Source organism: Petromyzon marinus, chromosome 70 (assembly GCF_048934315.1).
Source record: "Petromyzon marinus isolate PM22_M1 ecotype Great Lakes invasive population chromosome 70, UKy_Petmar_22M1.pri1.0, whole genome shotgun sequence".
In the NCBI taxonomy this organism is placed as follows: Eukaryota; Metazoa; Chordata; class Hyperoartia; order Petromyzontiformes; family Petromyzontidae; genus Petromyzon; species Petromyzon marinus.
This window is the reverse complement of record NC_133736.1, coordinates 5,334,824-5,359,865: the sequence shown is the minus strand read 5'-3', so window position 1 is coordinate 5,359,865 and position 25,042 is coordinate 5,334,824. Positions and strand designations below refer to the sequence as shown.

Genomic DNA, 25,042 nt, shown 5'->3' with positions numbered 1-25,042 from the left:
AAACCCACTACTACATTTCCCATTCATTAATAGTACAGCACTAACCGGTTGTGTGTGTTGGAGAGTTAAACCCACTAAAACATTTATAATTCGCTACTAGTACAGCACTAACCGGTTGCTGTGTGTTGGAGAGTTAAACCCACTACTACATTTACAATTCGTTACTAGTACAGCACTAACCGGTTGCTGTGTGTTGGAGAGTTAAATCCACTGCAACATTTACAATTCGTTACTAGTACAGCACTAACCGGTTGCTGTGTGTTGGAGAGTTAAACCCACTACTACATTTATAATTCGTTACTAGTACAGCACTAACCGGTTGTGTGTTGGAGAGTTAAACCCACTACTACATTTATAATTCGTTACTAGTACAGCACTAACCGGTTGCTGTGTGTTGGAGAGTTAAACCCACTACAACATTTACAATTCGTTACTAGTACAGCACTAACCGGTTGTGTGTGTTGGAGAGTTAAACCCACTACAACATTTACAATTCGTTACTAGTACAGCACTAACCGGTTGTGTGTGTTGGAGAGTTAAACCCACTACAACATTTACAATTCGTTACTAGTACAGCACTAACCGGTTGTGTGTGTTGGAGAGTAAACTCACGACAACATTCACAATTCGTTACTAGTACAGCACCAACCGGTTGCTGTGTATTGGAAAGTAAACCCACTATAACATTTACAATCCGAGTATTGTAACGTTTTGCCTGAAATTACAAACAACAGCCAGCATCATCAGGCAACAGCCAGAGTTGTGGAGAAATGCTCCTCCTGAATGTGATGTCATCACTTGTGAGCCAATCAGGTGTGAAGGCTAGAGGAGGGGGGTTAATCTATGCATACGAATTAGAATGGATATCCATTTCCGGTTGGGTTAATCATAGGGTAATCAATGCACATTATGCATGCACATCATGCATGCTCTTCCTGCCTTATTTGGGTGCAAATATCGCAATACGTGTTATTGGCTGCTCACAGTTAATCACTGTCGACGTACGGTGACCTGTTTTGGCATGCAGTTAAACAGCGTAGTATTAAATTATGATTCGCTTCCAAGCAGCACTACGTCTGTAGCTATCCGAACGTTTAAAATTATTGTATTGACTCTCAATTTCGACAGATTCTCGAAATAGTCTTGGCCAGTCGTTACTCGTTTTGCACAAAACTTCAACATTATGAAAATCAATTGAGTGGCCTTGTTGTGTGCTTGGAGTATTTAATTTTGGTGTTCTTTTAGTCTCATGCTGATCATTCATCCCGTCTGACCAACATAGCATCTTCCACAGGAGCAATTAATTCGGTACACACCTTTTTGTTGATAGCCTCGGTAATTCATCTTTAATACCAGATATTGGTTTCAGTATTTTACGTACCGTGCCAAATCTCACTCCGATGTTTGTTTTTCCACAGATCTGTTTAGTTTTATCGGTAGCTTCCGCAATGCACGGTACCTTAATCGTTTTACTTGCTTGGTCAGTTTCGACACTTGTGCTGTTTGATTTGGCTTTGGCATTCGGCGCCCTGTTGATTTGTGCATCATTGTAACCATTAGAGAAGCGCTGCAATTGAATGTGTTTAATCTCAAATCCTCAGACTTTCACCATCGGACACTTTCTTAGGTCCATGGACGAGCGACTTCATGAGAGAGGATCTTCGTGCGGGGTTATGGGGTCACTCCGCATTCAGACAGGCGTGAGTTGTGCGTTGCCTTTCGGTCAACACCGTGTGTTATATCACCGGTTCAGGTCGCGCCCGAGCAGAATGTCCAGCGATGGGAGAGTTCCACCAACCTCCACTTCCACGGTGAACTGGATGGACGGTTTTTGCGAGTTGCGATGATTTAGAAATGCTTTAGGTGTATCTTTTCCGTGCGACCAGACCATCGATGCGTCATCCACATGTCTAAACCAAAAAAATAGGGTTTTAATGTGCTTGAAGCTAGCGCTTTTGCTTGAAAGTCTTCCATGTACAGATTCGCAATCGCAGGAGGCAAAAGAGAGTCCATTGCAACACCTTCCTTTTGTTTGTAGAAGTCACCTTCCCACAAGAAATCGGTGTCCTTTAGACAATGCTCAGATAGCCGTGGGATATCTTTGGCTAAAACCTGCATTTGTTACCAGAGTATCGAGTAATTTAACCGACTCGTTCACCGGAACCATCGCGAACAGAGAAGTCACTCCAAAACTTACCAGAATATCATTAGGGTTAAGCTCAACATCTTTAATTATATTTACAAGGTGTTCTGAGGTTTTAATGAACGAAGAGGTCAGGCCGATGTGGGGCTGTATTTGTTTTTTTAATGTATTGTGCTAATTTATATGCGGCAGAGCCTATTCCACTTCCGATGGGTCTCAATGGGACATCAGGTTTGTGAATCTTTGGCAGCCCATAAAGTTTTGACGTAAAACTTCCGTGACTGCAGGAATTCACATTCTTTGGTTCTCTCAGTAAAGTCACGTGGATAGAAAATAATATTTTTAAAAACGTGAATAAAAATATAAATAATAAGAACATAAAATAAAAACAAAAAACCACGACGTTTCGATCGCAACACAAGCGGTCGTCGTCAGGAAAAGGGGGGCTAGCCGCTAAAGGCAAACTGTTTATTAAGGTTTAGAGATGGGCGTAGCCCAAGTGTGTCAGCAGCATGGGCGGGGCAGATTATGTTAATGTAGCCCAAGTGTGTCAGCAGCATGGGCGGGGCAGATTATGTTAATGTAGGAGAGAACGACTAAACCGGCAGTGGTACTCCACCAATCAGAGGGCGGCCAGGCAATCATTGCACCTCGCTCCACACACACCCACACTGCTGATGGTGGAGGTTGACGCAAATCAAGTCATGACCGAAAGTGGTTGATGACATCTTTCCAATGATTGCTGAGTTTATAACCATCCTCTCTGTTGAAATTGTGTCTGTATCTGTAGATATGGATGGCTTCATGAACGATTCTATGTTTGATAGCCAGTGGGCTTGCAAAGTACCATCGTCTTCGAGAAATCAATTTCGTGTGAGCCAGCCGCATTAAAATAATGATCAGCCACGGCAGAAGTATCGGTTCTACCGTGTTTCAAAGCTGCCTTGCCATTCATAGCAGGGTTAACCAAAACGATTACCAAAATCATGAACAAACACAACACCCAGGTCCGATTTAACACAGTACATAAAATATGTGATCTGATCCCATCTGTGAAGGACAAGATTCCTGACATGCAATATCTCCGGCATCTACAAACGAAGCTGTATCTGCGGCAGCAGTTACATTGGGGAAACTAAGCGACATGTCTCGGACCGTGTTCGTGAGCATAAGGCAGATTCTCTTTCAGGCCCTTTTGGCCTCGCTGAGACTAATCATTTGCGTTGGGCAACTTACTCCTGTCAACGGGTTTTTGTTGGCAACTTCGTGCTGAGTCATTTCAGCTTGATGATTGTGGGTTGACGTCCAACTGCCGATTCCACTCCAGCAATCATCCCATAGCCAGGGATTTGTATGTCGCGCGCGCAACCGCAAAGCTAGGACCCTTAGACAGGACTGACAACCGCATCGCTGGATAATTTGACGTCGGTCGCGTCGATGACCATCGCGTTTTCAAATTGTTCATGTTCAGTTGAGAGTCGTTCGTTAGTCAGTCGAGCAAATTAGTTTATTTGGGTCGTGTCAGGCTTGTGAAATACACTGTCGGCTGACTGCCGTTATTGTGTCGATTGTTCTATGACATGAAATTCCAATAATAATAATAATAACGCCAAGACACCGTTACTAGATTTGTAAGTACATCAGCGATTTAGAAGTGACTTAATTCACCTCTATTATGGCGTATTCTCTCTTTTAACAACAATTCAAGAGCTCTATGCAGCATTTGATCAGCTCTACGTGACTGGAGTTGCTTTCACTGCGTTTGGAATCACCGCTGAATCCCTGCATCTTTTCGAGAGGACTTCGGCTTCGCCCGCTTGATGCGGAGCGTTTCCAATTTTCTTGTTTGAAGAAAAGTATCCTCCCGACAGAGGTCAATCAGTTTAACGCGTACGCTTTTTGCGACCAATGTTATCCATGAAACACGCAAAACACTATGAACTACGCCGTACACTATGCGCTACACTGCTGCGCTCCATTGAAAACGAATTTCTTCCGAGCTGCCTGTCGCTATTAGTTTGCTGTCCTTTCCACCGCACTGCCGATGAGCACGGTTGGTTACGTCGGGTGGCGAAAAAAGTTCAACACGAACGCACGTACGTGCGTGCGTGCGTACAGCGAAACACCGAAGGCAAAGATATCCCCCGTGTAGCCTCCTATTGCCCACTCTCCTACTCCAGCTGCCCAGTGCCATAGCGAAGGTCGACCCCCTACTCTCGCTGCCCAGTGCCATAGCAATGGTCGACCTCCTACTCTCGCTGCCCAGTGCCATAGCGAAGGTCGACCTCCTACGCTAGCTGCCCAGTGCCATAGCGAAGGTCGACCTCCTACTCTCGCTGCCCAGTGCCACAGCGAAGGTCGACCCTCCTACTCCAGCTGCCCAGTGCCATAGCGAAGGTCGACCCCCTACTCTCGCTACCCAGTGCCATAGCGAAGGTCGACTCTCCTACTCTCGCTGCCCAGTGCCATAGCGAAGGTCGACCCTCCTACTGCAGCTGCCCAGTGCCATAGCGAAGGTCGACCTCCTACTCTCGCTACCCAGTGCCATAGGGAAGGTCGACTCTCCTACGCTAGCTACCCAGTGCCAGAGCGAAGGTCGACCCTCCTACTCTAGCTGCCCAGTGCCATAGCGAAGGTCGACCCCCTACTCTCGCTGCCCAGTGCCATAGCGAAGGTCGACCCTCCTACTCCAGCTGCCCAGTGCCATAGCGAAAGTCGACCCTCCTACTCCAGCTGCCCAGTGCCATAGCGAAGGTCGACCCCCTACTCTCGCTGCCCAGTGCCATAGCAAAGGTCGACCCTCCTACTCCAGCTGCCCAGTGCCATAGCAAAGGTCGACTGTCCTACTCTCGCTGCCCAGTGCCATAGCGAAGGTCGACCCTCCTACTGCAGCTGCCCAGTGCCATAGCGAAGGTCGACCTCCTACTCTCGCTACCCAGTGCCATAGGGAAGGTCGACTCTCCTACGCTAGCTACCCAGTGCCAGAGCGAAGGTCGACCCTCCTACTCTAGCTGCCCAGTGCCATAGCGAAGGTCGACCCCCTACTCTCGCTGCCCAGTGCCATAGCGAAGGTCGACCCCCTACTCTCGCTACCCAGTGCCATAGCGAAGGTCGACTCTCCTACTCTCGCTGCCCAGTGCCATAGCGAAGGTCGACCCCCTACGCTAGCTGCCCAGTGCCATAGCGAATGTCGACCCTTCTACGCTAACTACCCAGTGCCATAGCGAAGGTCGACCCTCCTACTCCAGCTGCCCAGTGCCATAGCGAAGGTCGACCTTCCTACTCTCGCTACCCAGTGCCATAGGGAAGGTCGACTCTCCTACTCCAGCTGCCCAGTGCCATAGCGAAGGTCGACCCTCCTACTCTCGCTGCCCAGTGCCATAGCGAAGGTCGACTCTCCTACTCTCGCTACCCAGTGCCATAGCGAAGGTCGACTCTCCTACTCTCGCTACCCAGTGCCACAGCGAAGGTCGACTCTCCTACTCCAGCTACCCAGTGCCATAGCGAAGGTCGACCCTCTACTCTCGCTGCCCAGTGCCATAGCGAAGGTCGACTCTCCTACTCTCACTGCCCAGTGCCACAGCGAAGGTCGACCCCCTACTCTCGCTACCCAGTGCCATAGCGAAGGTCGACTCTCCTACTCTCGCTACCCAGTGCCACAGCGAAGGTCGACTCTCCTACTCTCGCTACCCAGTGCCAGAGCGAAGGTCGACTCTCCTACTCTCACTGCCCAGTGCCATAGCGAAGGTCGACTCTCCTACTCCAGCTGCCCAGTGCCATAGCGAAGGTCGACTCTCCTACTCTCGCTACCCAGTGCCATAGCGAAGGTCGACTCTCCTACTCTCGCTACCCAGTGCCACAGCGAAGGTCGACTCTCCTACTCTCGCTGCCCGGTGCCATAGCGAAGGTCGACCCTCCTACTCCAGCTACCCAGTGCCAGAGCGAAGGTGGACCCTCCTACTCTCGATACCCAGTGCCATAGCGAAGGTCGACCCCCTACTCTCGCTACCCAGTGCCAGAGTGAAGGTCGACTCTCCTACTCTCGCTACCCAGTGCCAGAGCGAAGGTGGACCCTCCTACTCTCGCTACCCAGTGCCATAGCGAAGGTCGACCCCCTACTCTCGCTACCCAGTGCCAGAGCGAAGGTCGACCCTCCTACTCCAGCTGCCCAGTGCCATAGCGAAAGTCGACCCTCCTACTCCAGCTGCCCAGTGCCATAGCGAAGGTCGACCCCCTACTCTCGCTGCCCAGTGCCATAGCAAAGGTCGACCCTCCTACTCCAGCTGCCCAGTGCCATAGCAAAGGTCGACTGTCCTACTCTCGCTGCCCAGTGCCATAGCGAAGGTCGACCCTCCTACTGCAGCTGCCCAGTGCCATAGCGAAGGTCGACCTCCTACTCTCGCTACCCAGTGCCATAGGGAAGGTCGACTCTCCTACGCTAGCTACCCAGTGCCAGAGCGAAGGTCGACCCTCCTACTCTAGCTGCCCAGTGCCATAGCGAAGGTCGACCCCCTACTCTCGCTGCCCAGTGCCATAGCGAAGGTCGACCCCCTACTCTCGCTGCCCAGTGCCATAGCGAAGGTCGACCCCCTACTCTCGCTACCCAGTGCCATAGCGAAGGTCGACTCTCCTACTCTCGCTGCCCAGTGCCATAGCGAAGGTCGACCCCCTACGCTAGCTGCCCAGTGCCATAGCGAATGTCGACCCTTCTACGCTAACTACCCAGTGCCATAGCGAAGGTCGACTCTCCTACTAAAGCTGCCCGGTGCCATAGCGAAGGTCGACCCTCCTACTCTCGCTACCCAGTGCCATAGGGAAGGTCGACTCTCCTACTCCAGCTACCCAGTGCCATAGCGAAGGTCGACCCCCTACTCTCGCTGCCCAGTGCCATAGCGAAGGTCGACTCTCCTACTCTCACTGCCCAGTGCCACAGCGAAGGTCGACCCCCTACTCTCGCTACCCAGTGCCATAGCGAAGGTCGACTCTCTTACTCTCGCTACCCAGTGCCACAGCGAATGTCGACTCTCCTACTCTCGCTACCCAGTGCCAGAGCGAAGGTCGACTCTCCTACTCTCACTGCCCAGTGCCATAGCGAAGGTCGACTCTCCTACTCCAGCTGCCCAGTGCCATAGCGAAGGTCGACTCCCTACTCTCGCTGCCCAGTGCTATAGCGAAGGTCGACTCCCTACTCTCGCTACCCAGTGCCAGAGCGAAGGTCGACTCTCCTACTCTCGCTACCCAGTGCCATAGCGAAGGTCGACTCTCCTACTCCAGCTGCCCAGTGCCAGAGCGAAGGTCGACCCCCCTACTCTCACTGCCCAGTGCCATAGCGAAGGTCGACTCTCCTACTCTCGCTACCCAGTGCCATAGCGAAGGTCGACTCTCCTACTCTCGCTACCCAGTGCCACAGCGAAGGTCGACTCTCCTACTCTCGCTACCCAGTGCCAGAGTGAAGGTCGACCCCCTATGCTAGCTGCCCAGTGCCATAGCGAAAGTCGACCTTCTACACTAGCTGCCCAGTGCCATAGCGAAGGTCGACCGTCCTACTCTCGCTGCCCAGTGCCATAGCGAAGGTCGACTCTCCTACTCTCGCTGCCCAGTGCCATAGCGAAGGTCGACCCTCTTACTCTCGCTGCCCAGTGCCATAGCGAAGGTCGACCTCCTACTCTCGCTGCCCAGTGCCAGAGCGAAGGTCGACCCCCTATGCTAGCTGCCCAGTGCCATAGCGAAAGTCGACCTTCTACACTAGCTGCCCAGTGCCATAGCGAAGGTCGACTCTCCTACTCTCGCTGCCCAGTGCCATAGCGAAGGTCGACCCTCTTACTCTCGCTGCCCAGTGCCATAGCGAAGGTCGACTGTCCTACTCTCGCTGCCCAGTGCCAGAGCGAAGGTCGACCCCCTATGCTAGCTGCCCAGTGCCATAGCGAAAGTCGACCTTCTACACTAGCTGCCCAGTGCCATAGCGAAGGTCGACTCTCTTACTCTCGCTGCCCAGTGCCATAGCGAAGGTCGACTGTCCTACTCTCGCTGCCCAGTGCCAGAGCGAAGGTCGACCCCCTATGCTAGCTGCCCAGTGCCATAGCGAAAGTCGACCTTCTACACTAGCTGCCCAGTGCCATAGCGAAGGTCGACTCTCCTACTCTCGCTACCCAGTGCCACAGCGAAGGTCGACTCTCCTACTCTCGCTACCCAGTGCCAGAGCGAAGGTGGACCCTCCTACTCCAGCTACCCAATGCCAGAGCGAAGGTGGACTCCCCCCCCTTCCCACCCGTGCCCCCCACACCCCCCTGTACCCCCCAACTCCCTGCGGTTCAACGCCCATGGCGGAGTGCTCCCCGGTGTACCTTCCACGAGCGGTAGTCGCTCTGCGTCACCGAGCGCTCCTTGCCGCCGTCCACACCGCGGGACGCCGCCGGTGCCCCGCCACCACCACCGCTGCCACCACCGCTGCCACCACCGCTGCCACCACCGCTGCCACCACCGCTGCCACCGCCCGACCCCGGCGCGGAGCTCCCCCAGGGCCCCGTGGCGATCGACGGCAGCCCGGCGGCTGCGGTGGCGGCTGCGGCGGGGAGACCCTGGCAGGGGGGCGCCCCGCCCCGGAGGAGCCCCCCGGATTGGGGGGCCTCGGAGTCCCCCAGCTCGGAGTAGCGCGGCGCGGCGAGGGGGATGGCGAGGGGGATGGAGATGTCCGCCTTGTCCAGCTGGGCCCAGAAGCGCGCCAGGCAGCAGGCGCGCGTGATGCACGGCCACGCCATGGGTGGTGGTGGTGGTGGTGCAGGTGGTGGTGGTGGTGCAGGTGGTGCAGGTGGTGGTGGTGGTGGTGGTGCAGGTGGTGGTGGTGGTGGTGGTGCAGGTGATGGTGCAGGTGGTGCAGGTGGTGGTGGTGCAGGTGGTGGTGCAGGTGGTGGAGGTGGTGGTGGAGGTGGTGGTTGCCCTAGCTAAAGGCGGTGTTGGTTGTGGTGGCGGTAAAGGTAGAGGAGGTGGTGGTGGTGGTAAAGGTAGTTGCGGTGGTGGTTGTGGCGATGCAACAGAGCGTTGATTTTACAGCTGCCGCTGATGATGCCGCTGATGATGCTACAGCTGCTGATGATGCTGCTGCTGTTGATGCTGCTGCAGCTGTTGATGCTACTCCTGATGATGATGATGCTGTTGATGCTGCTGATGCTACTCCTGATGATGATGCTGCTGCTACAGATGTTGATGCTGCTGCTGCTACTGCTGTTGATGATGATGCTGCTGCTGATGCTACAGCTGATGCTGCTGCTGATGATGATAATGCTACTGCTGATGATGCTACTCCTGATGCTGCTGCTGCACAACCTCGTCTTCGTAATTTGAACGTTCAAAATGAATCACGAATAGAAACCCCACGGGCAATGAAGAATAACCGCACGGGCGATGAACTGAGACCACCACCACCCAACAACCCTCGCTGCTGTGGGTAGCGAACCCACCGAAGCAAGGGAGAGAGAGAGAGAATAGAGTGTCGAATCGGCGACACGGAGGTTATTACAAATCAGCGTGTGTGTTGTTATCCAGCGCCCAATGTCAACAACAACAACAACAATTGTTTTTGTCCACGACGTTTCACCCGATCGTCTCCAATGATTGGCCGCTCAACCCGAGGCGATCAAAGAAGCAGCGACGGCAGCGGCAGCATCGTAGCACTTGGCGACATAGAGTGTGAGTGTGTGTACTGTGTGTGTGTGTATGTGTGTGTACTGTGTGTGTGTATGTACTGTGTGTGTGTTACTGTGTGTGTTACTGTGTGTGTTACTGTGTGTTACTGTGTGTGTGTATGTGTGTGTTACTGTGTGTACTGTGTGTGTGTTACTGTGTGTGTGTATGTGTGTACTGTGTATGTGTGTGTTACTGTGTGTACTGTGTGTGTACTGTGTGTGTTACTGTGTGTACTGTGTGTGTGTGTTACTGTGTGTTACTGTGTGTACTGTGTGTGTGTACTGTGTGTGTGTATGTGTGTGTACTGTGTGTGTATGTGTGTGTACTGTGTGTGTGTTACTGTGTGTACTGTGTGTACTGTGTGTGTGTTACTGTGTGTTACTGTGTGTACTGTGTGTGTGTATGTATATGTGTGTATGTGTGTGTGTATATGTGTGTGTGCGTATGTGTGTGTGTGTATGTGTGTGTATGTGTGTGTGTATGTGTGTGTTACTGTGTGTGTGTATGTGTGTTGGGGGAGCGCTAGTGCAGTGGTTAGCGCTACGCTGCGCTATGAACCTGGCGACCCGGGTTCGATTCCCGCTCACGGCCAACACCGGTGACGATTATCTGAACCGGTCCCGGGGCCTCCCCTAGGTCTACTCAGCCTCAAATGAGTACCTGGTGCGGTGTGTAAACATCGCCACTAGGGAGACAAAGGCGGTCGGGCGTGGTGCTGGCCACCCACCCCCTAGTGTACCGTTCCGGCTTTCATAGGTGCTCGCTAACAGCACTTGCCCCTACAGTCTGTTAAGGCTATATGGGGGATCTTTGTCTTTTGTGTGTGTTAGTGTGTGTAGTGTAGATGTGTGTATGTGTATGTATGTATGTGTGTATGTGTGTATGTATGTGTGTGTATTATGTGTGTGTATGTGTGTGTGTATGTGTATATGTATTATGTGTGTGTGTTATGTGTGTGTATGTGTGTATGTGTGTGTGTATGTGTGTGTGTTATGTGTGTGTATGTGTGTGTGTATGTGTGTGTGTATGTGTGTGTGTTATGTGTGTGTATGTGTGTGTATTATGTGTGTGTGTATGTGTGTATGTGTGTTATTGGAATTGACAATCTTGAGGAGGGAGCGATGAGACGCGAGGCCCCTGAGACGAACGAGAGCCACAGCCAGCGGTGTGAACACGCAGCAGCTTCCAGACGTCCCATCCAGCTCCACCCTGCCCACTCACCCCCCCCACACACACACATACACCCACACACACACACCCACACTCACAAACACTCACACACACACACCCACACTCACCCACACTCACACACACTCACACACACACTCACACACACTCACACACACTCACCCCCCCACACACATACACACACTCGCACACACCCACACTCACACACACTCACCCCACCACACACATACACACACCCACCCACACTCACACACACTCACACCCACACACACAATCACACACACTCACCCCCCCCACACACATACACACACCCACACACAATCACACAATCACACACCCACACACTCACCCAATCACAAACACTCACACACACACTCACACAGACACACACACACTCACACACACACACACCCAATCACACACACCCACACACAGACACACACACCCACAAACACACCCACACACACCCCCACACACACACTCACATATACGCACCCCCAATCACACACACACACACCCCCACACATCCCCCCCCACACACACACACCCCACACACATCCCCCCCCCCACACACACACACACACACACACACACCCACACACACCCACACACACCCACACCCCGAATCACACCCCCCCCCCACACACACACCCCCATATACACCCCCAATCTAACACACTCACATACACACACCCAATCACACACCCCCAATCACACACACACCCCCGAATAACACCCACCCACCCTCACCCACCCACACTCACTCACCCTCACCCACACTCACCCTCACTCACACTCACCCACCCACCCTCACCCACCCACACTCACAAACACTCACTCTCAATCACTCACACTCACTCACCCACCCACCCTCACCCACCCTCACTCACTCACCCTCACCCACACTCACCCTCACTAACCCTCACTAACCCTCACTCACTCACCCTCACCCACACTCACACCCACACTCACCCTCACTAACCCTCACTCACTCACCCTCACCCACCCACACTCACCCTCAATCACTCACACTCACACTCACCCACCCACCCTCACCCACCCTCACTCACTCACCCTCACTCACACTCACCCTCACTAACCCTCACTCACTCACACTCACTCACCCTCACTCACACTCACCGACTCACCCTCACCCTCACTCACTAACACTCACCCACACTCACACTCACCCACACTCATCCTCACTCACACTCACTCACACTCACCCTCACTCACACTCGCTCACACTCACCCTCACTCACCCACCCATCCTCACCCACCCACCCTCACCCACCCTCACCCACCCACACTCACCCACCCTCACCCACCCTCACCCACCCACCCACACTCACCCACCCTCACCCACCCACACTCACCCTTACTCACACTCACTCACCCACCCACCCACACTCACAAACACTCACCCTCACTCACACTCACTCACCCTCACTCACCCACCCACCCTCACCCACCCTCACCCACCCACACTCACTCACCCTCACTCACACTCACCCTCACTCACTCACACTCACTAACACTCACCCACACTCACACTCACCCACACTCACCCTCGCTCACACTCACTCACACTCACCCTCGCTCACACTCACCCACCCTCACCCACCCACCCTCACTCACCCACACTCACTCACACTCACCCTCACTCACACTCACCCTCACTCACCCACCCACCCTCACCCACCCACACTCACCCGCGTGCTGGTGCTAAACGTCGATGTCGCTGTCCGATTCAGCACCTGGTGCAGGCGCCATCCCACAGCCAACACCCACACAGCTACACACAGCCAACACCCACACAGCTACACACAGCCAACACCCACACAGCTACAAACAGCCAACACCCACACAGCTACACACAGCCAACACCCACACAGCCAACACCCGCACAGCTACACACGCACAGCCAACACCCACACACAGCCAACACCCGCACAGCTACGCACGCACAGCTACGCACGCACAGCTACACACGCGCACAGCCAACACCCACACAGCCAACACCCGCACAGCCAACACCCGCACAGCCAACACCCGCACAGCTACGCACGCACAGCTACACACCCACACAGCCAACACCCGCACAGCCAACACCCGCACAGCCAACACCCACACACAGCCAACACCCGCACAGCTACACACGCACAGCTACCCACGCACAGCTACCCACGCACAGCTACACACCCGCACAGCCAACACCCGCACAGCCAACACCCGCACAGCTACGCACGCACAGCCAACACCCGCACAGCTACGCACACACAGCCAACACCCGCACAGCTACGCACGCACAGCCAACACCTGCACAGCCAACACCTGCACAGCCAACACCCGCACAGCCAACACCCGCACAGCTACACACGCGCATACAGCCCAGTCGAGACGGCCTCGTTTTTGTTTGTGTGTGGGTGGGTGGGAGTGTGGATGTGTGGGTGGGTGGGTGTGTGAGTGGGTGTGTGGGTGGGTGGGTGGTAGTGGGGGGGAGGGGCGCGATTAGCTCTGCGGAATTCAGAAGACACCTTCCGGCAGACGTCAGAGGAGATTTTAAAAAAAATTTAAGTAAAAAAAAATCTCATCCGCCAACGTTGCTCCTACCGATGATTTGAAACACAACACGGGTTATGGGCTTACTCCGCTCTAGGTCGGCTCGGCCTTAAAATGTGTAGCCGGTGCAGCGGTGTGCTGCAGTAGTGAACATCGCCACCGGGGAGACAAAGGCGGCCGGGCCTGGAGGCGGCCCCTCACGCACCTCATAGGCGCTGCTGTTCGCTTGCAGCACTTGCCCCAGAAGTGTGGGGAGGCTATAGGTGGAGGATCTTTGCCTTTGTAAGAGACAGACAGGAGTCCAGATAGTGCCCCATCACCACCCATCACCACCCATCACCATCATCACCACCCATCACCACCCATCACTACCCATCACCACCCATCACCACCCATCACTACCCATCACCACCATCACCACCATCACTACCCATCACCACCATCACCACCATCACTACCCATCACCACCATCACCACCCATCACCACCATCACCACCCATCACTACCATCACCACCCATCACTATCCATCACCACCATCACCACCATCACCACCCCATCACTACCATCACCACCATCACCACCCATCACTACCCATCACCACCATCACCACCCATCACTACCCATCACTACCCATCACTACCCATCACCACCCATCACCACCATCATCACCACCATCACTACCCATCACTACCATCACCACCATCACCACCCATCACTACCCATCACCACCCATCACTACCATCACCACCCATCACTACCATCACTACCCATCACCACCCATCACCACCCATCACTACCCATCACCACCCATCACCACCATCACTACCCATCACCACCCATCACCACCATCACCACCCATCATCACCCATCACTACCATCACCACCCATCACCACCCATCACTACCCATCACCACCATCACCACCATCACTACCCATCATCACCCATCACCACCATCACTACCCATCACTACCCATCACCACCATCACCACCCATCACTACCCATCACTACCCATCACCACCCATCACTACCCATCACCACCCATCACCACCCATCACTACCCATCACCACCATCACCACCATCACCACCCATCACCACCATCACCACCCATCACACCCATCACTACCCATCACCACCATCACTACCATCACCACCATCACCACCCATCACCACCCATCACCACCATCACTACCCATCACTACCCATCACTACCCATCACCACCCATCACCACCATCACCACCCATCACACCCATCACTACCCATCACTACCCATCACCACCCATCACTACCATCACCACCCTCCCCATCACCACCATCACTACCCATCAACTCCCACCCCATCAACCCCTCCCCCATCACCACCCTCCCCCATCACCACCCTCCCCCATCACCACCCTCCCCCATCAACCCCTACCCCCATCACCACCCTCCCCCATCACCACCCATCACCACCCTCCCCCATCACCACCCTCCCCATCACCACCCTCCCCATCAACCCCTACCCCCATCAACCCCTAACCCCATCACCACCCTCCACCCATCACCACCCTCCCCCATCAACCCCTAACCCCATCACCACCCTCCCCCATCACCACCCTTCCCCATCACCACCCTCCCCCATCAACCCCTAACCCCATCACCACCCTCCACCCATCACCACCCTCCCCCATCAACCCCTAACCCCATCACCACCCTCCCCATCACCACCTTCCCCCATCAACCCCTACCCCCATCAACCCCTAACCCCATCACCACCCTCCTCCCATCACCACCCTTCCCCATCAACCCCTACCCCCATCACCACCCTCCCCCATCACCACCCACCCCCATCACCACCCTCCCCCATCAACCTCTACCCCCATCAACCCCTTCCCCCATCACCACCCTCCCCCATCACCACCCTCCCCCATCAACCCCTAACCCCATCACCACCCTCCTCCCATCACCACCCTTCCCCATCAACCCCTACCCCCATCGCCACCTTCCCAAGGGTGTAACACATGCGCCATCTGCCGCCTCTGCCGCTGAGTGGGTTGGTGGCGGTGGTGGTGGTGGTGATAGGAGCCACGTGTTAACACCCCTTAACAATACCCGATGAACCTGCAATCGCTACTGGCGTGCCCTGAACAAGGCCCGTCGCTCGGAACGTCGCCCATAATGAAGAGGCCCCGACCCACTTCAACCCCCCCCCGCCCCCAGGGGAGGGGGCTGTTGTGTGAGTCTTTCTCGACTCCTTGGTGCCAGGGACCAGCAGCGTCCTTCACGAGCCGCCTCCACCACAGAGGCCGATCTTGAGACCGCTGGTACCGGTCATCGGCAAGTCCACTCAGCTAAACGTCCTCCCGTACCACATCACGCCATCTCTTCTCTAGCCCGTGCCGCGCCCGCTTTGGCCCCTCAATCCGGCCGAACAGAAGCTGTTTCGGCATGCGGTGGCTGGGCATGCGGGCTACGTGACCCAGCCAACGCAGCCTTGCCCGCCGGAGGAGCTCACCGATGGGACCTTGCCCAGATCTTTCTAGAATTTCTGAGCTCCTCACACAATCCAGTCTGGTTAAACCCAGGATGGATCGTAGGCAGGCCAGCCTAAATGTGTCTAACCAGTGAAGGTGTTCCATTAGGGGGGTCCACGTTTCGCAAGCGTAGAGAAGGGAGGGAATGACCGTGGCCGATAAGACCCGAAGCTTCGTGCGGAGCGACGGACCAGGTAGCTTCCACACAGCGCTACGCAACCGATGAAAAGATATTGCCGCTCGACTAATTCGGAGTGAGACCTCTGCTGTTAAAACGGAGCCGGTCATGATAACACTGCCCAGGTATGGGAAACTCTCCACTCTCTCCACAACTGCCCCATCACCAATTGGGAGTTGTGGGGGTGGAGTGCCCGATGGCACAAAATACCCAGGCAGGTGCTTCGTTTTGGTGGGGCTGATGGTAAGGCCCCACCTCTTAGTGGCACACTCCAGTTTCAGCAGCAGCGCCTCCAACTCTTCCTCTGAGTGAGCCGCGATTACCAGATCATCGGCATACATAACATGGTTGAACAATAGGAAGCCATCCCTTGACCGCACCCGGGTATCGATCAGCCTCCCATTGCATCCCTACCAGATGGAAATTCCTCCGGTACAGCTACTGAAGGCTTCACGAACTACGTGGTCGAAATAGATGTTAAGTAATGTTGGAGCCAGAGGACATCCCTGTCGCACCCCAAGGTGTACAGGGAATGGCTCCGACTCCCGGCCACGTAGCTTTACCCGGGCCCACTCACCATCATGAAGGTCCTCAATGATCGTGAGCAGTGGGTCAGGGACTCCGAAAGCACGAAGAACAATCCAGAACCCACGACCAGTGACACACACACAGTGACACAAAGATAAACAAAGATAAACAAAGATCCCCCGTATAGCCTTAACAGACTGTAGGGGCAAGTGCTGTTAGCGAGCACCTATGAAGGCCGGAACGGTACACAAGGGGGTGGGTGGCCAGCACCACGCCCGACCGCCTTTGTCTCCCTAGTGGCAATGGTTACACACCGCACCAGGTACTCATTTGAGGCTGAGTCGACCTAGGGGAGGCCCGGGACCGGTTCAGATAATCGTCACTGGTGTTGGCCGTGAGCGGCAATCGAACCCGGGTCGCCAGGTTCATAGCGCAGCGCGCTAACCGCTACACTACCGCTCCCCACCACAGTGACACACACACAGTGACACACACATACAGTGACACAACAACAACCGCCATTCGCCACTAAGTGGCGGTGACGTCACCACGACGCTTGTGCCAGGCTATGTGCACCCTGAGGCCACGTGAAGTGTCGAACGCCCGCTGGCAGGAGGTCACGGGGCAGACCCAAGTGCCACGGGTCGACTGACTGAGTTGACTGGCTGATGCACCACCTGTGCCCCCTACTGTGCCAACCTGCTGTGCTTTAGCCACCCGGCGCTCCGCTCGTTGTTCTGAGCGTCGCTCCTCCGTCCTCCGTTGTTGTTGGAGGGCGACTGCCTCCAACTGCCCAGTAGCATCCTTCACGAGCCTCCTCCACAGAGGCCGACCTTGACACCGCTGGTACCAGTCATCGGCAAGTCCACTCAGCTCCACGTCCTCCTGTACCACATCACTCCATCTCTTCTCTAGCCCGTGCCGCGCCCGCTTAGCCCCCTCAATCCGGCCAAACAAAAGCTGTTTCGGCATGCGGTGGCTGGGCATGCGGGCTACATGACCCAGCCATCGCAGCCTTGCCTGCCGGAGGAGCTCACCGATGGGACCCTGCCCAGATCTTTCAAGGATTTGTGAGCTCCTCACACAATCCAGTCTGGTTAAACCCAGGATGGATCGTAAGCAGGCCAGCCTAAATGTTTCTAACCGGCGAAGATGTTCCATTAGGGGGGTCCACGTTTCGCAAGTGTAGAGAAGGGAGGGAATGACCGTGGCCGAGAAGACCTGAAGCTTAGTGCGGAGCGACAGACCAGGTAGCTTCCACACAGCGTTACGCAACCGATGAAAAGATATTGCCGCTCGACTGATTCGGAGTGAGACCTCTGCTGTTAAACTGGAGCCAGTCATAAGCACACTGCCCAGGTATGGGAAACTCTCCACTCTCTCCACAACTGCCCCATCACCGATTGGGAGTTGTGGGGGTGGAGTGTCCGATGGTACAAAATACCCAGGCAGGTGCTTAGTTTTGGTGGGGCTGATGGTAAGGCCCCACCTCTTAGTGGCACGCTGCAGTCTCAGCAGCAGCGTCTCCAACTCCTCCGCTGACTGAGCAGCTATTACCAAATCATCAGCATACATAACGTGGTTGAGCAATAGGGAGCCATCCCTTGACCGCACCCGGGCATCGATTAACCTCCCATTAAATCTGTACCATATGGAGATTCCCCCGGTACAGCTATTGAAGGCTTCACGAACTACGTGGTCAAAATAGATGTTAAATAATGTGGGAGCCAGAGGACATCCCTGTCGCACCCCAAGGTGTACAGGGAATGGCTCTGACTACCGGCCACGTAGTTTTACCCGGACCCGCTCACCATCATGAAGGTCCTTAATGATCGTGAACAGAGGGTCAGGTACTCCAAAAGCACGAAGAACGACCCAGAGCCCAGGCCTACTGATGGTATCGTAGGCCTTGACCAGGTCAATAAAGCAGAGATGTAGGTCTTGTTGGAATTCCCTACACCTCTGCTGTAGCAAACGGACAGAAAATATGGCATCTGTGCAGGACCGCCCTTTCCTGAAACCGCATTGGGGCTCCGCAAGCCTCTCCTCAGCGTGCCTGGCAAGGCGATGCTGAATAATCCTTGCCAGGACCTTTCCCGGCACACTGAGGAGTGAGATGCCCCTGTAGTTGTTACAGTCTGTGCGGTCCCCCTTCTTAAAAAGGAGGACCACTAGGGCATCCTTCCAATCCTGCGGAACCCGTCCAGTGGTCCAGACTGTTGTTATGATGTCATAAAGGGCAGTCTGTGCACAAACGCCACCCTCCCTCAGCATTTCGCTTGGGAGATCATCTCTGCCCGCTGCCTTTCCTGGTCTCAGACTCCGGATCGCCTTCAATACTTCCTCAGCAGATGGCACCTCAGCCAGCCACTCACAGGGGGTGACTTCTTCCAATATTTGAGGCACCGCAGCCTCAGCAGGGTCATCCTCACTTTGTGCCACGATGTTTTCCTGGCTGAGGGATTTTCCCTCCCCCAGGACCTCACAGAAATGCTCAGCAAATCTGCGAACCTGTTCCTGGTGGTCGGAGATTGGATCACCGTTTTTTCCCCTAATGATGGTAATAGGTGTGGCGCTGCAGGTGACTTTTTTGATGGAGTTAAATAGAGATTTGTGATCACGGGCCACTGAGGCAGACACCATCTCCTCAGCAACCCGCGACCACCACCCATCCTTGCAGCGCCTCATGGCTCTCCGAACCTCCGAGCGAAGGCTGCGGTAAGCCTCCTCATTCTCGGACGTGGGATTCTGTAGCCGATGACAGTGGGCCTGTCGCTTTTTCTCAATCATCCTGAACACCTCCTCTGTCAGCCAGGGTCTCTGGGGAGGTCTGGACCGCGTACCCAAAGCAGCCATTGCAGCTGCATGAGTCACAGTCCTAAACCTCGCCCATTTACCCTCGACATCAAGAGGAGTCGGGGACGATGCCAATCCCAGCCGCAAGCGATGAAATTCTCGCTTGCAACTTTCATCAGATAACTGAGACCAGGCCACTTTATGTTGGAATGGGGTCCTGGGTGTACACCCACCACCGGAGTGGAAGAATGGCAGGCGCATCTTACAGATGACTAGTCGATGGTCAGAGAGCAGATCAGCTCCACGGTAGGTCCTGGTGTCAAGGACATGGGCTCGCATTCTGGACCGCGTACCCAAAGCAGCCATTGCAGCTGCATGAGTCACAGTCCTAAACCTCGCCCATTTACCCTCGACATCAAGAGGAGTCGGGGACGATGCCAATCCCAGCCGCAAGCGATGAAATTCTCGCTTGCAACTTTCATCAGATAACTGAGACCAGGCCACTTTATGTTGGAATGGGGTCCTGGGTGTACACCCACCACCGGAGTGGAAGAATGGCAGGCGCATCTTACAGATGACTAGTCGATGGTCAGAGAGCAGATCAGCTCCACGGTAGGTCCTGGTGTCAAGGACATGGGCTCGCATTCGCTGGTCCGTCACTATGTAGTCCAGCAGATGTTCTTGCTTGGACCCGGCATGCATCCATGATGTTGTGTGGATGCGCCGATGCCGGAACAGCGTGTTGGTAATTACAAGCCCATGGGCTGCACAAAAATCTAGCAGCCTCCTACCGTTGTTATTGAGCTGATCTGGCCCATGCCCTCCGATCACTCCAGACCAGGTGCCAGTATCATGACCAACTCGGGCATTGAAGTCACCCAACATGATGACTCTATCCCGAGGGGCCACTTTAGCCAGCACCTGACAGGAGGTCATAGAAGGCATCTGACTCATCGGCTTTGCCTGCATCCCACCACGGATGTTCATCTTCGGTGGGGGCATAAGTAACCACGACCACCATTCCTCACCTCCGGTTGATGGGAAGGCGAGCCCAAAGTAGCCTGGGGCTTACAGCTTCCCACACCCCACCGCCACGCTCCCACGCCCCCTTCATTCTTTTGTTCAAAAGAAGACCCACACCCTGTTGTTTGGCAGTCCGCTGCCCCGAGTAGAGGACTGTCCACCCCTCATGGTGGCAGGAGCCAGAGCCGGTCCACCAGACCTCCTGAATGCCGCATAGATCCAGGCGGTACCGGTCCAGCTCCCGACAGAGTGGCAGCCTCTCCTCTGCAGTGAGCGTTCGAACATTCCACGTGGCCACCCGTAGTGGCTTTTCGTTGTTTCTGGAGTAGCCCCGAGGGTAGGTATTCAATCTCCTGGCTCCGCCAATTGGGGTTTGGCCAGGAGACGTCATAGACACCTGGCCCCCCAGGGCCTCCGGCACAAGCTTATTTGTTACATATTTCAGTTTAACTCGTGGTTTCGTGGTAATTAATTGAAGGTGGAGAGGTTACCAGCCCCTCGCACCCATCCAGAGCCCCCGTTTAGCCCCTGTGGTGGACACATATGCCATGAGGGAAGGAGCCAATCAAAATTGGATCTCCCCCCCACAGCACTGTCCACGACAGAGTTGCCCGTCCGGCACCGCGAGGAGGTAGGGGGTTGTTTTGCCGGACAGTGACACACACGCAGTGACACACACATACAGTGACACACACAGTTACACTCATACACAGTGACACACACATAGTGACACACACACACAGTCACACTCACACACAGTGACACGCACAGTGACACGCAGTGACACACACAGTGACACGCACAGTGACACACACATTCACAGTGACACACACAGTGACACACACATTCACAGTGACACACAGTGACACACAACCGCCATTCGCCACTAAGTGGCGGTGACGTCACCACGACGCTTGTGCCAGGCCATGTGCACCTTGAGGCCACGTGAAGTGTCGAACGCCCGCGGGCAGGTCACAGGGAAGACCCAGGTGCCACGGGTCGACTGACTGAGATGACTGGCTGATGCACCACCTGTGCCCCCTACTGTGCCAACCTGCTGTGCTTTAGCCACCCGGCGCTCCGCTCGTTGTGAGCGTCGCTCCTCCGCCCTCCGTTGTTGGAGGGCGACTGCCTCCAACTGCCCAGTAGCGTCCTTCACGAGCCTCCTCCACAGAGGCCGATCTTGACACCGCTGGTACCAGTCATCGGCAAGTCCACTCAGCTCCACGTCCTCCTGTACCACATCACTCCATCTCTTCTCTAGCCTGTGCCGCGTCCGTTTAGCCCCCTCGATCCGGCCAAACAAAAGCTGTTTCGGCATGCGGTGGCTGGGCATGCGGGTTACATGACCCAGCCAACGCAGCCTTGCCTGCCGGAACTCACCGATGGGACCTTGCCCAGATCTTTCAAGGATTTTTGAGCTCCTCACACAATCCAGCCTGGTTAAACCCAGGATGGATCGTAGGCAGGCCAGCCTAAATGTTTCCAACCGGCAAAGATGCTCCATTAAGGGGGTCCACGTTTCGCAAGTGTAGAGAAGGGAGGGAATGACCGTGGCCGAGAAGACCTGAAGCTTAGTGCGGAGCGACAGACCAAGTAGCTTCCACACAGTGTTACGCAACCTCTGCTGTTAAACCGGAGCTGGTCATAAGCACACTTCCCAGGTATGGGAAACTCTCCACTCTCTCCACAACTGCCCCATCACCGATTGGGAGTTGTGGGAATGGAGTGTCCGATGGTACAAAATACCCAGGCAGGTGCTTAGTTTTGGTGGGGCTGATGGTAAGGCCCCATCTCTTAGTGGCACGCTCCAGTCTCAGCAGTAGCGTCTCCAACTCCTCCTCTGAATGAGCAGCTATTACCAAATCATCAGCATACATAACGGGGTTGAGCAATAGGGAGCCATCCCTTGACCGCACCGGGCATCGATCAGCCTCCCATTATATCTGTACCAAATGGAGATTCCCCCGGTACAGCTATTGAAGGCTTCACGAACTACGTGGTCAAAATAGATGTTAAATGTGGGAGCCAGAGGACATCCCTATCGCACCCCAAGGTGTACAGGGAATGGCTCCGACTCCCGGCCACGTAGCTTTACCCGGGCCCGCTCACCATCATGAAGGTCCTTAATGATCGTGAGCAGAGGGTCAGGGACTCCAAAAAGCACGAAGAACAACCCAGAGCCCAGGCCTACTGATGGTGTCATAGGCCATGACCAGGTCAATAAAGCAGAGATGTAGGTCTTGTTGGAATTCCCTACACCTCTGCTGTAGCAGACGGACAGAAAATATGGCATCTGTGCAGGACCGCCCTTTCCTGAAACCGCACACACACTCACTCACACACTCACTCACTCACACACTCACACACACACTCACTCACACACTCACATACTCACACACTCACTCACATACTCACACTCACTCACTCACACACTCACTCACACACTCACTAACTTACTCACCCACTCACTCACTCACCCACTCACTCACTCACCCACTCACTCACACACTAACTCACTCACACACTAACTCACTCACCCACCCACTCACTCACACACTCACTCACACACTCACCCACTCACACACTCACACACTCACTCACTCACACACTCACACTCACTCACATACACACTCACATACTCACACACACACTCACACACTCACTAACTCACTCACACACTCACTCACTCACACAGTCACTCACACACTAACTCGCTCACACACTAACTCAGACACTCACTCACACACTCTCACACACACTCACACACACACTCACTCACTAACTCACTCACACACTAACTCACTCACACACTAACTCACTCACTCACACACTCACCCACTCACTCACTCACACACTCACTCACACACTAACTAACTCACACACTCACTCACACACTAACTAACTCACACACTCACTCACACACTCACTAACTCACACACACACTCACTCACACACTAACTCACACTCACACACTCACACACTCGCAGGGCACCGGAGAGACTCCGTGACGACCCTCCCGTGTCTCACCGTGCGTGTCTCACCGTGCGTGTCTCACCGTGCGTGTCTCACCGTGCGTGTCTCACCGTGCGTGTCTCACCGTGCGTGTCTCACCGTGCGTGTCTCACCGTGCGTGTCTCACCGTGCGTGTCTCACGTGAGCAAACCGTGCTCGTGCTGCTGCTGATGGTGGTGGTGGTTGTTGTTGTTTTTATTCAAGGAACGAAGTTGAGAATAAATCAAAACAGGCACGACATTCCGCCGGACTTAGGATCGATCGGTCACGGAGACACAGAGACACCACAGAGACAGAGACACCACAGAGACACGCAGACACACAGAGACGCCAGACACAGAGACACCACAGACACAGAGACACCACAGAGACACGCAGACACACAGAGACACCGCAGACACAGAGACACCAGACACAGAGACACGCAGACACAGAGACACAGACACACAGAGACACACAGAGACACGCAGAGACACCACAGACACAGAGACACAGAGACACAGAGACACCGACACAGAGAAACAGCGACACAGAGACACCAGACACAGAGACACCAGACACAGAGACACCAGACACAGAGACACAGAGAGACAGAGAGACACAGAGACACAGAGAGACACAGAGACACAGAGACACCACAGACACAGAGAGACAGACACACACAGAGACACAGAGACACCACAGACACAGAGACACAGAGACACCAGACACACAGAGACACAGAGACACAGAGAGACACAGAGACACAGATACACCAGACACAGAGACACGCAGAGACACAGAGACACCACAGAGACACCACAGAGACACCGGACACAGAGACACAGAGAGACACAGAGACACGCAGACACACAGAGACACGCAAAGACACAGAGACACACAGAGACACAGAGACACGCAGAACAAAGAGAGACACAGAGACACGCAGAGACACAGAGACACGCAGAGACACAGAGAGACACAGAGAGACAGAGACACACACAGAGAGACACACAGAGACACAGAGACACAGAGACACACACACAGATACACACAGAGACACTGAGACACACACAGAGACACAGAGACACTGAGACACACACAGAGACACAGAGACACTGAGACACACACAGAGACACTGAGACACACACTGAGACACACACAGAGACACAGAGGCACGCAGAGACACAGAGAGACACAGAGACACACACTGAGACACAGAGACACACACTGAGACACAGAGACACAGAGACACACACAGAGACACAGAGACACACACAGAGACACACAGAGACACAGAAACACACAGAGACACAGAGACACACACAGAGACACACACAGAGACACACACAGAGTCTCCGCCCTTACCCCCCCTCACCCCCCCAGCCCCCCCCCCCAGCCCCCCCCCCCAGCCCCACCCCCCCACCCCCCC

At 54.7% G+C, this 25,042-nt stretch overlaps 1 protein-coding gene across 1 annotated transcript in view; it reads right to left on the bottom strand.

The window, feature by feature from the left end:
- The window catches only part of LOC116957115 (uncharacterized), a 33,831-nt gene extending 20,350 nt beyond the window's left edge, over positions 1–13,481 (bottom strand). The window contains exons 1-2 of the mRNA XM_032979077.2: positions 12,727–13,481; positions 8,488–10,963 (exon numbers count right to left, since the gene is read on the bottom strand). Of these exons, the coding sequence (XP_032834968.1) occupies positions 8,488–8,901 (414 nt within the window). The 5' untranslated portion in view covers positions 8,902–10,963; positions 12,727–13,481. The remainder of the gene's footprint in view (positions 1–8,487; positions 10,964–12,726) is intronic.
- Between the last annotated feature and the right edge of the window lie 11,561 nt (positions 13,482–25,042).